At 33.2% G+C, this 16,488-nt stretch overlaps 2 protein-coding genes across 3 annotated transcripts; one reads left to right on the forward strand and one right to left on the reverse strand.

Annotated features, from left to right (window-relative positions):
- Positions 1 to 281: 281 nt before the first annotated feature.
- On the forward strand, positions 282 to 4,960 carry LOC112036021 (alkaline/neutral invertase A, mitochondrial). 2 transcript variants are annotated; one of them, XM_065772682.1, is made up of 7 exons: positions 302 to 376; positions 473 to 1,355; positions 2,614 to 2,779; positions 3,067 to 3,278; positions 3,541 to 4,034; positions 4,109 to 4,157; positions 4,292 to 4,960. In XM_065772682.1, the coding sequence occupies exons 2-7, from the start codon at positions 567 to 569 to the stop codon at positions 4,625 to 4,627; spliced, it is 2,046 nt and encodes a 681-aa protein (XP_065628754.1). In that variant the 5' UTR covers positions 302 to 376; positions 473 to 566; the 3' UTR covers positions 4,628 to 4,960. The 2 variants fall into 2 exon arrangements, with proteins under 2 accessions (XP_023924605.1, XP_065628754.1); XM_024068837.2 differs by having other exon boundaries at positions 282 to 1,355.
- Positions 4,961 to 5,254: 294 nt separating this feature from the next.
- On the reverse strand, positions 5,255 to 10,877 carry LOC112036060 (gibberellin 2-beta-dioxygenase 2). Its single transcript, XM_024068887.2, has 3 exons — positions 10,331 to 10,877; positions 6,986 to 7,355; positions 5,255 to 5,913 (listed from the first exon to the last, which is right to left on the reverse strand). The coding sequence occupies exons 1-3, from the start codon at positions 10,708 to 10,710 to the stop codon at positions 5,662 to 5,664; spliced, it is 1,002 nt and encodes a 333-aa protein (XP_023924655.1). The 5' UTR covers positions 10,711 to 10,877; the 3' UTR covers positions 5,255 to 5,661.
- Between the last annotated feature and the right edge of the window lie 5,611 nt (positions 10,878 to 16,488).

A 16,488-nucleotide genomic window follows, 5' to 3' on the forward strand; every position in this document is an offset into this window, starting at 1 on the left:
AATTCTCAAATTCATGATAAATTCAAAAGCTCTAAATGAAAGCCCATATCCGTCATTCCCTTCTCAACTATGGAAATTCATGATAAATTCAAAAGCTCTAAATGAAAGCCCATATCCGTCATTCCATTCTCAACAATATCAAACACTTTACACGTGCAGGGACAGTAATGTAAAACCCATATGCACTTTTGAATTCACATTCAACGTTTTCCTAATTCCAACCCTTTTTCTCTCTCCACCCACGAACTTTCCCATTTGCGCTTATAAAATATGGTTTGAGCAACCGTTCTGAAATCTACTATTCTCACACGCAAACAAACACCCACACACAAAAAAAAAAATCTCTCTCTCATTCAAACCGTTCGCTCCATCAACTGTAAGTAAAATACTTTCTAACCAAATTCCCACTTCCATTTCCATTTTCTCTTTCTCATAACACTATTGTATGTAACATATTGTTTTCATTTCACAGTCTCTGTTTTTCAAATTTTCAAAAAGATTAACGGAGCTGGAAATAAAATACTACAAATATATAAAACCATTTAATTTATAAAAAGAAAAAAAAAATGAATACTAGCAGCTGTATTGGAATTTCCACAATGAAACCCTATTGTAGAATTCTAATTAGCTACAAGAGCTCCTCAATTTTCAGTAACTTTAACAATTTGTCGAAATCACAAACCAAACAATTCAATTCCCGTCGATTTCGCAGCTGTGATTCTCAAATCACAGGGTACATAGGCGTAATCGAGTCGAACCGTAGATGTTTTATTGTCTCCGGTTCGAATTGGGGTCGGTCTAAGGTTTTCTCTAACCACGTTGACGAGATTTGGAGTAGCGGTAGCGGTAGCGGTAGGGGTAGGGGTAGTTTGGTAATTTCACATGTTGCTTCGGACCTAAGGAACCTCTCGACGTCCACCTCGGTGGACTCAACAGCTAGCGTTGTTAACGAGAAGGGTTTCGAGAGGATTTACATTCAAGGCGGTTTGAATGTGAAGCCTCTGGTGATCGAGAAGGTCGGGGCGGGTCACGGTTTGGTTCAGGAGGAAGAGGAAGAGTCTAGTAGGGTAGGGTTAGACGGGTCGGGTGTAAGTACCGATGAGGATTCGAAGGGTTTGGGGGAGAAGAAAGTTTCGGAGATCGAGGAAGAGGCGTGGAAGTTGCTTCGAAATGCGGTGGTTAGTTATTGTGGGAATCCCGTGGGGACTGTCGCGGCTAATGATCCGGTGGACAAGCAGCCGTTGAATTATGATCAGGTGTTTATTCGCGACTTTGTCCCATCCGCAATCGCGTTCTTGCTTAATGGAGAAGAGGAGATTGTGAAGAATTTTCTTCTTCACACATTGCAACTGCAGGTAATTTGCTTTTTTATGATCTTAATCGTTTCGTCTATTTGTTTACGTGCACATTGTAAGTAATTGATAGCGCTTGTTTTGTTGTTACTTTTTATATATAAGTTCCATGGTAACTTGGGTGTTTATTTTTGTAAAGTGAATGGCTATGGTGTGTATAACTTTGGCATAAGAGAGTAGGATAAAACTTAGGCACGGTTTTTATGAAAATTAGGGTGCGTTTATATAAGTTGTTGGAAAACTGTGTTTTGAGTTTAAAAATGAGCGTTTAAAAAAAAAAAAACAATGGGCAGTTGTGCATGCAAAATAGAGTTTTGGGTTTTAAAATTGGGAGTTCATAAGGGAAGAGAATGGAATGGAATGATCATAAGGGAATGGAAAGAAATGGAATAGAATGATCATAAGGGAATGGAAAGAAATGGAATGAAATGTATTTAAGTAAGGGAAATGAATGAAAAAAATAGAATGGAATGAAATTAAGTAACCTTGATTGGATATTTTGAAATAAAGGAATGAAAATGAATGGAATGTAAGGAATCTTGTTTAGAAGCAACGTAGAGGGAATGGAATGAAATCATTTTATGACAATATTACTATTAAACCCCTATTTTAAAATAAAAGGGTTGAATGTATAAGGGTATTTTGGAAGTTTTAGTAAAAAAATCATTAAATCTAATTTCATTCTCTCTTATTCCTCTCAAATTCGGGGGAATGAAAATTTGAGATTTTAAGGAAATAGAGAGGAATGTGTGTTCCCTCCTATCCATTATATTCCATTCTATTTAAACTCCTAAACAAGTGAAGGGAAGAATATTTTAAAATTATTCTTTTCATTCCTTATCATTCTATTCCCTCCTTCCAAACAAGACCTTAAGGTACAACACTTAAAAGAAACATATTGAAGTTTTGCCCTAAGAGCGTATAACCATTAGCTTGGTTTGCTTAAGTTAGCTACTGATATAGTATGTTAGAAAGTTTCTCGATATAATGCTAATTTGGTTTTGTTATTTGGTTTATGGGTGGAATTTTGCCAAATGAGATAGCATTTATGCTCATTGTTTGTGAGTGTCAAAAAAGCTCCTTGTTTTTGACTAGGGAATTTGGTACCTTTTGAAATACCATGCTTGAGTGGGGAAGCATAATGATGAGGTTGTTGATTGGGTCTTGGAAAATTAGCTTGTAATCATGTAGACTATTGAGTGAGTATTGTCAATTTATTAAATTTCCTATTCTGATCCTTTGTTTTCTGCCTCATTATTAGAGCTGGGAGAAGACTGTGGATTGCTACAGTCCTGGGCAGGGGTTGATGCCAGCAAGCTTTAAAGTTAGAACTGTCCCTCTTGATGGAAACGAAGAAGCATTTGAGGATGTTTTGGATCCTGATTTTGGTGAATCAGCCATTGGTCGTGTTGCACCTGTTGATTCTGGTAAGATAATCATAGTTCCGGTAACTATAGTAATTTTAAATTACTAGTTATTTTCCATAAATATCATGGCATAAGCTTCAATTATAATTGCTTGGTTGCTGGCAATCTTGCTTTTTATTTGTTGATGCTTCGAATTTGAGTACTATTTATTTATTTCTTGCGTACAATGAGTGCCTAAGCTCAAAACCATATTATTCTCAACTCTTTGTGACATTACAAATTTCACATTAGTGTTGGCATAAGGGGAAAAAAATAGTGTTTGAAGTAATCATTTACCACTTTGATAGGATTGTGGTGGATTATATTGTTGAGAGCTTATGGGAAGATCACGGGCGACTATGCGTTGCAAGAAAGAGTGGATGTCCAGACAGGCATAAGATTAATCCTCAATCTGTGTTTAGCTGATGGGTTTGACATGTTTCCCACTCTGTTAGTCACTGATGGTTCCTGTATGATTGATAGACGAATGGGTATTCATGGACACCCTCTTGAAATCCAAGTAAGTAGAGAAAGATGTTACTTCAAAATCTAATGTCTCTGATTGGTATAAATCAGATTTCAGCTAAATTTTGGTGGACTATACTGTTCTATGTTTATTTTGTCAGGCCGATTTCATTGTTGTCAGTAATATTGCAAATATGCTTGTTTTATTCATCTTTGATGTTCTCCCATTCCTTTTTTTGCCTCACTGTTATTAGTGTTATGTCACACTTTTGCTCATCTCAAGGTTTACCATTTGCTCAAGAAATCTCATTTTGCAGGCACTATTCTACTCAGCTCTACGCTGTTCCCGTGAGATGCTTATTATAAATGATGGAACCAAGAATTTGGTGGCTGCTATCAATAATCGACTCAGTGCACTCTCCTTTCATATTAGAGAGTATTATTGGGTGGATATGAAGAAGATCAATGAGATTTATCGTTACAAGACAGAGGAATACTCTATGGATGCTACCAACAAGTTCAATATTTATCCAGATCAAATTCCTTCTTGGCTAGTAGATTGGTTTCCTGAGGAAGGTGGCTACCTCATTGGCAATCTGCAACCTGCTCATATGGATTTTAGGTTCTTCACACTTGGAAATCTGTGGGCCATTGTTTCATCTTTAGGTACCCCCCAACAGAATGATGGAATTCTGAATTTGATCGAGGCTAAATGGGATGATCTTGTGGCTCAAATGCCTCTTAAAATTTGTTATCCTGCTTTAGAATATGAGGAATGGCGTATCATCACTGGCAGTGACCCAAAGAATACGTGAGACTCTTGAAGTTTGTTGTTTTTCTTATTGTCCCTATTGCACAAATCTGATTCTTTCTGCTTGCTTGCAGCCCCTGGTCATATCACAATGGTGGATCTTGGCCGACACTGCTTTGGCAGGTAAGTTGATTGTTGTACAATTCGAGAGGTTCCATATATCTTCTTTGAACCTGGTCATGCTGTAAAAGTTGATTTTGGGTATTGGCTTTATCAATAATCCGACTTGTTGAACATTCTATTACATTTATTTTTAGTTCACATTGGCCTGCATCAAGATGGGGAGGCCAGAATTAGCTCAGAAGGCAGTTTCTTTGGCAGAGAAGAGGCTTTCAGCTGATCAGTGGCCTGAATATTATGACACACGCAGTGGGAGATTCATAGGGAAGCAATCCCGGCTTTTCCAAACTTGGACTATTGCTGGTTTTCTAGCATCAAAGATGCTGTTGGAAAATCCGGAGAAGGCATCCTTCTTGTTCTGGGAGGAGGATTATGAGCTCCTTGAAACGTGTGTTTGTGCACTTAACAAATCTGGTCGAAAGAAGTGTTCACGTTTTGCTGCAAGGTCCCAGATCTTGTCCAATGAGAAGTGAGCACCTTAGCACCTTCTGTAGTATTTAATTGCAAAACAATAAAGCTAGGGTAGTGTGCTCTCAGCTAAAAACTCTAATCTTACGTGAAGGTGACTTCATTTAATTTAAGACTCTTAGTGGTACTTTCAGCACTAATCTTAGGTTGTGGTCCTGTTATTCTTCCACATCAAGCAATGCTGTAAAAAAATTGAATTTGTTGTCCCATTGTTTGAACTAGGGACTTACTGATATTGATGGCTCTATTTTTTGAGAGCTTCATATTTGTTCTATGATCAACAATTGCTTGTACATGAATTGCAGTTGTTATTTGGACAATGCCTGTACAATTCTTCATTTCCTTGCACTTTACTGTTTTTGTTAAAATTACCAGCTCTTGCTTCTTTTCTACTGTTAATAAAAGCATGCTGATGCATTATTAAGAAACAACTTTTTTGATAGTCAAGTGAGTGATCATAGACATACGAGAAGTGCTTGATTAGGTTTCATGATTGTAAAACTAGTCATGTATAGAAAATCTAATAAGATCGTAGATTTTTTTGCTAGCCATTGAAGATCAAGGTCTTGTTGCCTTGTGAATTTCTAAATGATGTTAGTAGACATACAGAGGGAAAAGAGCCGTTATATATGTATCGAGGGGTGGACACATCCACTCACACAGAAGAGAATGGGCATTTTCCTTTGATGACTGAAATTACACTAACACGGAACCCCTATAGTAGAACAGTGCTACAAATCTCTTTTCCCATTTCAAGATTAAAAGACTATAATATATAGTTCCATAAGCAAAACTATGGGAAGCTTTGTATAGCCTTCAAGAGCAACCCCAACCCACCCTGCTACAAATCTCTTTTCCCATTTCGAGATTAAAGATCTATAATATATAGTTCCATAAGCAAAACTATGGGAAGCTTTGTAGAGCCTTAAAGGGCAACCCCAACCCACTCTGCACAAAAAAGAAAAAGAGAAACTTATAAAAAAAAAAAAAAAAAAAAAAACTTCATATCATGGAATTTGCAGCAAATTTAGGGAGCAAGTCAGTCTTCAATGCATTTCCTGAAAAGCTCAAGACGACTATCCCCAAGGCGTAAGGAGTATGATACTTTCTTGTATTCAGCCCAAGTGAAGGGCCTGTAGAGAGAGAGCCTGTTGGGTGTGACCAATTCTGGAGGTGCAGTTATCCTTGTTTGTAGGGAAGGGGCCCCAAAATAGGCCATTGACATTCTAGACTTGCCTGAATTTGTTAGTACCCTATGTCGAACGCTTACAAATCTTCCATTTGTCATAGCCTTCACAAAGCATAGGAATCAATAAAAATTAACATCAGTGTACTATTTTCTTTAGTTAAAACGAGAAGATAAATAAAAAAAACGTTTTGAATTACTTCTAAGTCCTACCTCCTCAACATCTATGTGTTTGGAATTTGGATGACCTTATTTTCATCTATTTATTTGGTTTAGTTTATTTTTATATCTTGAAAAATGTAATTCTAAAAAAGTAAACGTATTATTTTATTAAATAAAATAAACTCATCCAAACAATTACACAATTTTAAGATCTACTTTTCACGCCCCCCTTTTTCTACCAAGTAAATGTTATTTTAGAGAAGGTAGTTTTTCTCCATTATGTATATTTATCTTTTTTCTCACAGCATGCTAACTCCACATTTGTGGAGAGTATATATTGTGGAAAATATATATATATATATATATCAAACGCATAAGGTAGTTATTAATGGCTAATGTTTTATAGATTAGAAAGTAAAAACAACTTCAGAGAAAATACTTTTATGAGTTTAGAAATGGGTTGTAAAACTAAATGGTTATAACATGCATAGAGTTCCGAAAGACGTAGCAAAATATTTCATTTTCATAATATTGAAATTTGCAACGCCCTCTTTGGTTTATTAGTTTAAAAAAAATGCTCCTTTTGTTGCAAAGAGGTAATTTACCTAATGCACTTGTGAATTGTGATATTCCTTCTTTTCACTTCTGTGTATATTCTACTGATATGTTATTGGATAAAAGGACACACTATAAATGGCAAACTGACCAACGGTCCGAGCCCTTTCAGTTCCATTTGTTCTCAAACATCGCTACTAGCTAGTAATGTTATTTACCCAATTGCCTGACTCTTATCTTGTTGGGAACTGATATTTGGGCCCCTACATACTATCAAATCTTTAGCTAGCTGTGAAATTTTTGCAGTGATTCCCTGCATATTCTGCCAGTTTCTGTCACCCTTATCCTCTAAACTTGTTATGATTTTTTTTTTTTGGATAAAGTTTAAAACATTTTATGATCTTATCAAAAAAAAAAGAAAGCATTTTATGATGATTACCATGATAAAGAGAGTACCAACCTGTAACATGTCGCCCACGTTAACACAAAAGGTATTGGGGTCAGGTGTGACTGGGATCCACATCCCATCTTCTATAGAAATTTGGAGGCCACCCACATCGTTTGATCTAAGTAAGGTCAAGATCTGAGGGTCAGAATGCTCCCCAAATCCAACCTTATTTCTATTATCATAAGGGTGTGACGTGTTCCTATCATTACAGTCCACTTGTACAGGTGGATAGTGATTGAGCCTGAGGACTGAGTCACAATCAACGTCCCTGATCAACCTGCTGAAAACTGATGTGTCTGTGACCAATAGCCCCTCTGCCATTAGATCTAAAAGCTCACACCCCAAACCTCTAACTGCCTCAATATAATCACTCACAATAGAACTGTCATACACAAAACACTACCATTATTACAAAAACATGAACATGTAATCATTTTTTTAGTCATGAATGATTTAGACTGTTGGGTAACGTTATTTCAGTAACATCGTTTAAAATGTTGTGAAAATATATATTATATTATTTACCCAACAAAAACTATTATTTAGCCAACATTATCTAACAGAACTTTAATACTTAAAAGCACTTGACATAAAGACAAATCCATAAAATATTTACAGTCACAGACAAATTATATAAATAATTATGGAAAAAAGAAGAAGATATACTCCTACCATAACACTGACGCTAGATAGTTTGATTGGACAGTGTGTTATATATATATATATATATTTTTTTTTTTTTTCAATTTTCTATTTTAGCAAACTTACAGTGTGTTATATATATATATATATATTTTTTTTTTTTTTCAATTTTCTATTTTAGCAAACTTTTCCTTTCTCTATTTTTGGGAGGGTTCCCTATCATTTTCAACTTTTCTGAAATTGATTTGACTGGGCTGCTTGATGTATCTCTGACTTGTCATTCTGATAGTACTTTGTACTAGGCTGCTACTAGCTTTACTTTTCTCTTTTTCTTTGCCCAAATTTTCATTGTAATTTAACAATGAGAAGGTGTCCCCCCGTGCCAGTTGGGACAAATACGGAAGAGGAAAAACTGTTTCTGACAGACTATCCTGCCTTTTAGGAACAATGTATCTCGTAGTCCCATGTGACTTAGGACCGTTTTATAAGTTTATAAAAATTCATGTGTTTTATTTATTTTAATAAAACTTTAGATGGTTCAGGAAAACGTAGTACTATTAATATTGTTTATATTTTAAAAAAAATATATGTGAGAAAAAAAAATTGTATAAAAATATATATAATATTATTTAAATATTAAAAATTATTTTTCAAAAAAAACTATCCAACACCCTTTCAATTTAAAATATATATATATATATTTTTACATTCTTCATTTACATTGTAATCATAAAAATGGTACTCTCTCCCATAAAATAGTAGCCACATTTTTGTCTACAAAGTAGGCTTTACATAACATTATTCATGTGAATAAACTAATCAATGCCTTTCACAAACATGTAAGTGTATAAATCTTATTTTATATTGGCTAAGTTGGTTATAGATGTTAACAAAAAAAGCACATTTTTCAAGCGTAATAAACTATATCAAATGCACAGATAAATTTCCATTACGTAGAAAAATATATATATTGGAGAAGATTATCTTAAGGAAATAGAACGAAAGAAAAGTTAAAATTTTTCATATAGTCCAACGAAAACAAATGACAAGCTTAGCAACTCAAATTATGAAACTATTTTGTATTTTCTCAGCTTGCATGCATATCGTATTATTTCTCTTTGTAGCTAGAGTTTGCCATTTCATAAGATCTTATTATTGTAGTAATAAACTTGATGTAAGTTCCTAAGATCTACCATAGTTTGTAAGGCCATTTTCCATTATACTAGGACACAATTATGCTTCAAACATTACAAGAGGACCAGAAAGTCTTGCTTTCTTAGGGTACTACGTACAATGAAATGTTGTTACAGGATGCTACAATAATACCCCACCTCATAAATTTTCAATGTGAAGCATAAGGTCCTTAGATTCATTATACATCACAGGAACAAGGAAATTGTAATGCCAGTCGGCCTAAAAAGATACAACTCATTCCCCACACTTTTTTCTTTCTGGTTTGTGTTTATTGGGCAACTACAACTCATTTCAAGATGGTTCCAAATTCCATGTCACTCTATAAAAGTTGCTGAAATGAACAAGTCACCTGGTATGCCAGCAAACTTTGTGATGCCCAATGGTCCAATGCAAAGAAAATATGATTGATATGCACAATTGTACAAAGTTTTATTCCATTTTGATTTGAACCCAATTTCTCTATCACTTATATTTTAACTCATCTAAACAAAATATATGGTTATTAATTTAAGTGTATTAAAAAAAATTCCTCCAAACTCATTTGACCAATAATTCCATTTTACATAATTTTGTTAGTTATTTGGTCACTGCCCTTTCTTAGAAATGTGTTGTCCATAATCTGGCAGCCATGCATATATTATATACCACCTAAAACTTACAAGAAATTATGAATAAAATGAAGTAATTATGTGGGTTCTATTGGCTAAAGTTTATTGTTGTTAGACTAGAGGCTTATGTTCAAATCCCACTACACCACACACACACACACACACCAAAAAAAAAAAAAAAATCCATTATTATCTTAAGTGGATGATAAAAGATAATTGTCATAGAAGGGATCTTTAGGTTTAAATCCTATCAAACGAAGAAAAGAAAAACACATTTTTGGTCTTTATATTTTTGCCCTTTTTCTAATTTGGTTCAAGTTTTTACAACTTTTATTTAGTTTTTATATTTTTAAATTTGTTGTCATTTTGGTCTTTGATATCATCTCATTTATGAAAACTTTATTTTAACTGTCAATGTAATCAACTAGCTACGTAAACAATTTTCATTATATGAAGTAGCAGAGCAAGAAATTTTTTCAGGAGAGCTTGTGAATATATATTTGTGTAATTTTTAAATTTATTATCAAATTTAAAAGAAAATTAATGGAAAACTTAAAAAACTAGGGGAGGCAATGGCTCCCTTGGCACCCCTTAGCTTCGCCTATTGTGACATGATGTCGGCAAGGATCAAAATGACAACAAATTTTAAAATATAAAAATCAAAATAAAAATGGTAAAAACTTAGGGCCTAATTAAAAATAAGTGCAAAATATAGAAACAAAAAAATATATGTTACAAAACATTGAGAAAGATACAAAGGCAAACCATGCAACCGTTTTGTTATTTTTTTGGATACCATTGCAAAGGGAAATAACACCCGAAATTAACAACAAGACTAAAGGCCGGCCTTTTGTTCACCATGCAACCGTCGCAATGCATAAAAGAATGAATGAAAAAGATATTAATTAAATACCTGAATTTCGAAGGGTCATCGGAGATGGTGTTGGATCTCTCAGCAATGGAGAGAGGATTAGTATTAAGTACAAGATATTCAATCTCTCCCATATCCCCATTTAAACCAATGGTCTTGCAGCCATAGCCAAAGGGATTAGCCGGGCCAGCTCGTAGCTTTTCAGGCACAGGTTTGGCAAAGAAACTAAGACCCTCATGTTCAAGTTTAGCTATAATGTGATTTGGGACACCATGGTTAATGACCTTAAAGAAACCAAATTTACCACACGCCTTAACAATGAGCTTTGACACCTCTGATCTCTGTGCCGAAAGGTCAATGATAGGAATGTCGACAGCTCGAACTTTTTCGGTGCCAAGTGGGGTTGGAGGGGGCACCACCATATTAAAATTTGTTTGAATGATGTACAAGAAAGAAAGAAAGAAAGAGAAAAGAGATGGGAAAGGAAAATAAAATAGTGAAAGAGGTTTGTGACTTTAATTTGCGTTGGTGATGAGTTGGTAACGATGGGTTTAGAAAGAGAGAGAGAGTAAATTAATGAAGAGAGGTAAGGAGTGTCGGAGAAGTGAGAATGGGGTATTTATGGTGGAGGGAGACCAGCAGTGAAAGTTGTGAAACAGATGGGGCTACCATGAGGTCGAGCTCATGGTTATTTTTGTCAGTAGGTCTTGTTCACAATAATAAAAATAATATATATATATATATTAAATAAATTAAGAAACAGAAAAAGTTATAATACAAAATTCTTTTGTACATGGTTATTTTTGTCAGTAGGTCTTGTTCACAATAATAAAAATAATATATATATATATATTAAATAAATTAAGAAACAGAAAAAGTTATAATACAAAATTCTTTTGTATCTTAAAAAAAAAAAAATTTATATTTTGTTTACAATACTAATTAAACTGGGTAAAATACTTGACCAAATACACGTTTAGTTGGACATGTTAAAATGAAATATTAGTTTTATTACATGTGTTATGCATGCATGATGCATTCAAAGGAATTTTTTTATGCATAAGCATCTTTTCATATTTATTCTCTATTAGTTCATCAATATATATATATATATATATATTTATTCTCTATTAATTTTTTTTTATAGAATTTCAAATTACGGTATCTATTTATATTAATTTTGCACTTTATCATCGGGTCAAGACATGTTAAAATGAAATATTAGTTTTATTACATGTGTTGTGCTTGCATGATGCATTCAAAGGATTTTTTTTTTTTTTTATGCATAAGCATTTTTCATATTTATTCTCTGTTAATTTTTTTTTTATATACATATAGAATTTCAAACTATTGTGTCTACTTCTATAAATTTTGCACTTTATCATCAGATCAAGACACAAATTAGTTTTTCGTGTAAGCAAAAATTGGACCCCAGATCTCTTAATAGTTCAAAGTACATGTATTTTTTTTTTTTTAATACTAAGTAGTGCAAAAAGTGGCTAATATAAAGAATCTGTTTTATATTCTAAAAGGGGCCAAATTTTTAGGTTTTTGAAATTTATTATTTTCCTGATTTAATCCTATTTTTAATTTTTTTTTAACAATTTATTATGATTAGTAGGAAGGTCAATTTGTGTTCACGTGTCAGGTTCGTGTCGTGTCAAGTCATGAGTATTCGACTACATAGGTCAACACTAAACCGACATGTTTATTAAACGGGTCAAGATTTATCAACCCTAACACGACTCATTTATTAAACGGATCAATCGTGTTGACCTGTTTATCAGATTTTATCAAAATGAAAAGAAAAAAAAATTATGAAAAAACAAACAAATAAATATTTTTAATATAAAATGCAGAATTAATGAGTAGCTACATCACAAATAATCATTCAAAACTAAAGCATATCTCAATATCACAAATAATCAATAACAATATGTCAAAGAAAATAAATCATTACAACTAATAAGTTTATATACCTAGAGTTTGAAGGGTATATTAGTAAAATGTCATTTAATTAAAGGGGTCAGACGGGTCAAACGGGTTCTATGTGTTCAACCCTAACCCAACCCGTTTATTAAACGGGTCAGCTGTGTCAACCCGAATATGACACGAACCCGTTAAGTCTCAACTCATAACCTGTTAATTTCGTGTCGAGTTCGTGGGTCGTGTCAAATTTTGCCACCCCTCATGATTAGTGTACGAAGATGCATGTTTTATAACATTTAAAAAGTGGACAATAAAAAATCACTTATTGTTGGTTAAGAAATGATTTTGATAATATACCCCCTTGTCCACGCCATTGGTTAGCATTAGTGAGGCACAAGCTCTTGGATAGTAAGAAAGAGACTTGACTTCAATTAGACAATTACTTCATTGGAGGTTATATATATATATATATAATGCGCATGAAGGTAGAAATTGGTATGGTCTTCTTATTTTGATGCATTCTCTAAAGGTGGGTAATATTTATCTAGTCTAATAGTAATGAGCAATTCTTAGGTATTCTCGGAGTATAAAAAATAATACTTCATTCTCTCACATTCATAGTGCAGTTCACTTATTAAATTCATAGTTGGATATACCACAAATGTAAAAGGATATAGCACAATTTCTCCATACTCTGGGAGTACCTAGAATTTTCTAATAATAATATGTCTTTTAAATTGATTTTTGGTTTAAATCCTAATAAAACAATTTCTACATTAATCTTTTTTTTTTCCTTCCAATCTGCTAGTTCATATTCTTGTCAAAAACCTTATATTCTAACGACATTGTTGAATTTTCTATGCAAAAAGAAGACAAATTGAAATTTGGTGCAATTATTAGGATTATTGCATCATATAATTACCACCTCATGTGATGTGTCAAAATTAATAAGGTAATTTTTTTTGTTTAGAATCCCTCTCTCTCTTTTATTTATTTATTTATTTTTTTTATACTTTTACATCTCACGTAGAGATAGTAATTGTATGGTACTGGTACAATAATATAATTCAAACTCTCTAAATATGCATTTAAATACCGTTTATTTTGCTAAAAACTGAAAACAATAAAAAAAAATAAAAAGTTACTGTTTATGCTTGAAAGTACCGTTCATATGCCTAATTGCATTGTTCATGTCTATTGAACAGTGCAATAGGCGCTAGTTAAAAAAAAAAAAAAAAAAAAAAAGGGCTGAAAACACAAATAATCTAAGCGTGGAAAAAAAAAAAAAAAAAAATTACAACAATTGAGTTAATAAGTTTTAACTAATTTTTAAATTTGCTGTTAACATTATTATTTTTATTTATTATTAACAATTTACTACATCAATTAATATAAAATTTTTGTTCAATTTTATCGTGTTTATAGACTTTTTATTTTTATTTTTTGATAAATATGTTTATAAACTTTTTTTTAAAATAGTAAATATGTTCATTACTTTTCGTGCCCAATCAACTTTTTTTCTGAGTTGAGCCCGTGAAGTGCATGGTAAGAATATCTCACCGCCACTCTAAACTTTTCTAATTATATATCCAAAAGATTTAAAGTGAGTTAAGGAATCGAAGACTTTAGGTTAAAGTACAACTACCAATTTCCTGTCGCCCAAAAAGGTTGACTTTCATTACTCTTGCTTGACCTAAATTTCTCTGCCCCAATTTAATCACCTTTTTATCTCCTTTAATTTGATTAAATGTGAAATGAGATACTTTTTTGTGACCTTTAATTACACATTTTTTTGACTTTGACTTTGCTTTATTACCTTCCCCACTCACTCTTTTATTAATTTATTCTATACTTCTATTACAAGTAAGCTTTGTCCATGTTTTATATATAAAAAAAAAAGTAAGCTTTATCCATGACCCGTATCTTCCCACATTATCAGTCTTCTGTCTTCACTTATTTTTTCCATTATCATCGTACTATATTTTAATTTTATGAGAGAACATTTAATATATTTTATTAATGCCTTTAATAAAATAAATAATAAATTATAAAAGCTATCTATATCTATAATTTATCAATATATCTAATATATATAAAAGGGTAATTGTAGGGTCTAATTTCTCTACGTAAACCCAAAGACAATTAATTTGTAGAGTATGGGTTGAAGAACTAGAGTTGGCAAGGGATTCACAGCAAAAGATTATCACTTCTTTTTATTATTTATTGATCAGTTTCCCATACATTCCATGCCCCGTTTCATACCCTCTCCCTCTATTATATAGCCACTCTCACTCTCATCCCTACCGTCCACGTGCTCCCCATCCATGGACGTGCTCAAGTACCTGTCACGTCAGGCAGCTGCTTTTCATCTCTGTGTGAGTGGCGGTAGGTCATGAAGCACTGTTCAGATGTCTTCTCCACATAAATGCGGCCAGAAAAGCTGTTGCAATGCATTGATATCATACCAGGGTAAAACATCCTCCTCGGACAGGAGATGTCCTCCTCGGAATGGAGATATCCTCCTCGGAAAGCGATGATCTTCTACCCAGAGGATTCCGCTCCAATCTGGACCTCGCATTCTATTCATCCTTCTCTTCGGATGTGAAACAGTTCTCTCGTGAGTGTTCAGCCCGTTAACTTGGGCCTGATCCTTTTATCCCCCACAGTAATCATGTTACGAATATTCTTAGAGAATTTTTTTAATGGATGATTTTCCCAAAAAAAAAAAATTGATATCATTTAGAGAATATAAAAAAGTTGTTAACAAAAATTAAATGTGTTTAGTTATGTATATAATTAAATTTAAAATTTTCATTATAAATTTGAACTCTCCAATGGAATTTTGACACATCATATTTTATTTAAATGGTAGTATATATAATTCCATTATAAAAACATAACATAATAAATGCCTAATGGTAGAATATGCTTTTCTATATAAAAATATTCATAATAAATAACAATTAATAACTACCATAATTATAAAAATATATATTTACCAAATAAAAAAAATTGTTGAACTTTCACATGGATTCCAATTCAATTATATTGAAAAATAAAGAGCAATTATTATAGAATGAAAGTCATAGGTTGGAATTTTATTGTATATATAAAAAAATTAAATAAACTTTATTGTGCATTTTAGAAGTTATTGACTAGTAATAATATATATATATATATATTCATATATATAATTGAAGTTGTTTGACTTTTGGTTAGCTTCATAATATTTTACCACATAACTTTTGGAAGCCTTACAACTTTACATGTCCTTATATTTTTAATAAATTTTAAATCATTATTGTAGAGTCACAATTTGTAGCCCACGCCCTAAAGATATGGGATATAGGTCCAATGAGCCAAGTACAATAAATTTGTAGAGAGTGGGTGAAAGAACTGGATTTTTGGTGGATTAAACAACGGCTAGTAAGGATTTCAAAGATGAAAAAGCATGAAACACACGTAAAACTCAGTGAATTAGTTGTCCGAGGAGGTGGATTATAAAAATAAACCAATAGAACCCAACACTAATATAGATTTAAATACCACATTTATTCTTTTCTCCTTTTTTTCCGATCCCCTTCTCATGGGAGGTTTTTTACATTATATAGTTCCTTTCAGACTATTCTAGTCGTACATTTGTTAATCATCTAAGCCTTCACTTTAGTGCATGTCCCATCAGACATCTTCTTTGGCTGTCTATGAATGGTGGTAGCTAAGACTGCGCAGTTTAGGGGTCTCCTCCACATAAATGCGGTCAAAAAATTGCTATAATGCATTTAATGTGGTGGTAGCAACTTTTCCTTTAGATATTTCTAAGATCCTATCGCCTTTGTATGTGCTTGAGGTTCATCCTTATCATTAGAACTAATGTGTCCACGGGTCGGTTCAGGTTGGGTTTATGCCCAACCCGCAACCGACCCGCTTACATCGGGTGGTCGATTGAACTACTCGCCGCCAATCGCCGACGACCTCGGGTCGAGTTGGATTGGTCTCCGGTGAACAACGGTCGGGTCGGTCTGCCTCGGTACTCAGGTAAACCACCGAATCTTCGCCGGATTGAAGCTTTAAACCACCGCACAAAGCCAGATTTCAGAGAAAATCACAAGATCTAAGCAAAAATTTAAGCAAAAAGCACTATATCTAGCCCAGATTTGAGCAAAAGCACCACATCAAGCAAGAATCGAAGCAAAAATCAAGCCCAGATCGGACTAAAATCGAAGCAAAAGCACCACATCAAGCCAGATCTAAGTAAAAATTGAGCAAAATCT

The sequence above is a fragment of the Quercus suber genome, unplaced genomic scaffold (assembly GCF_002906115.3).
Source record: "Quercus suber isolate HL8 unplaced genomic scaffold, Cork oak 2.0 scaffold_62, whole genome shotgun sequence".
NCBI lineage: Eukaryota > Viridiplantae > Streptophyta > Magnoliopsida > Fagales > Fagaceae > Quercus > Quercus suber.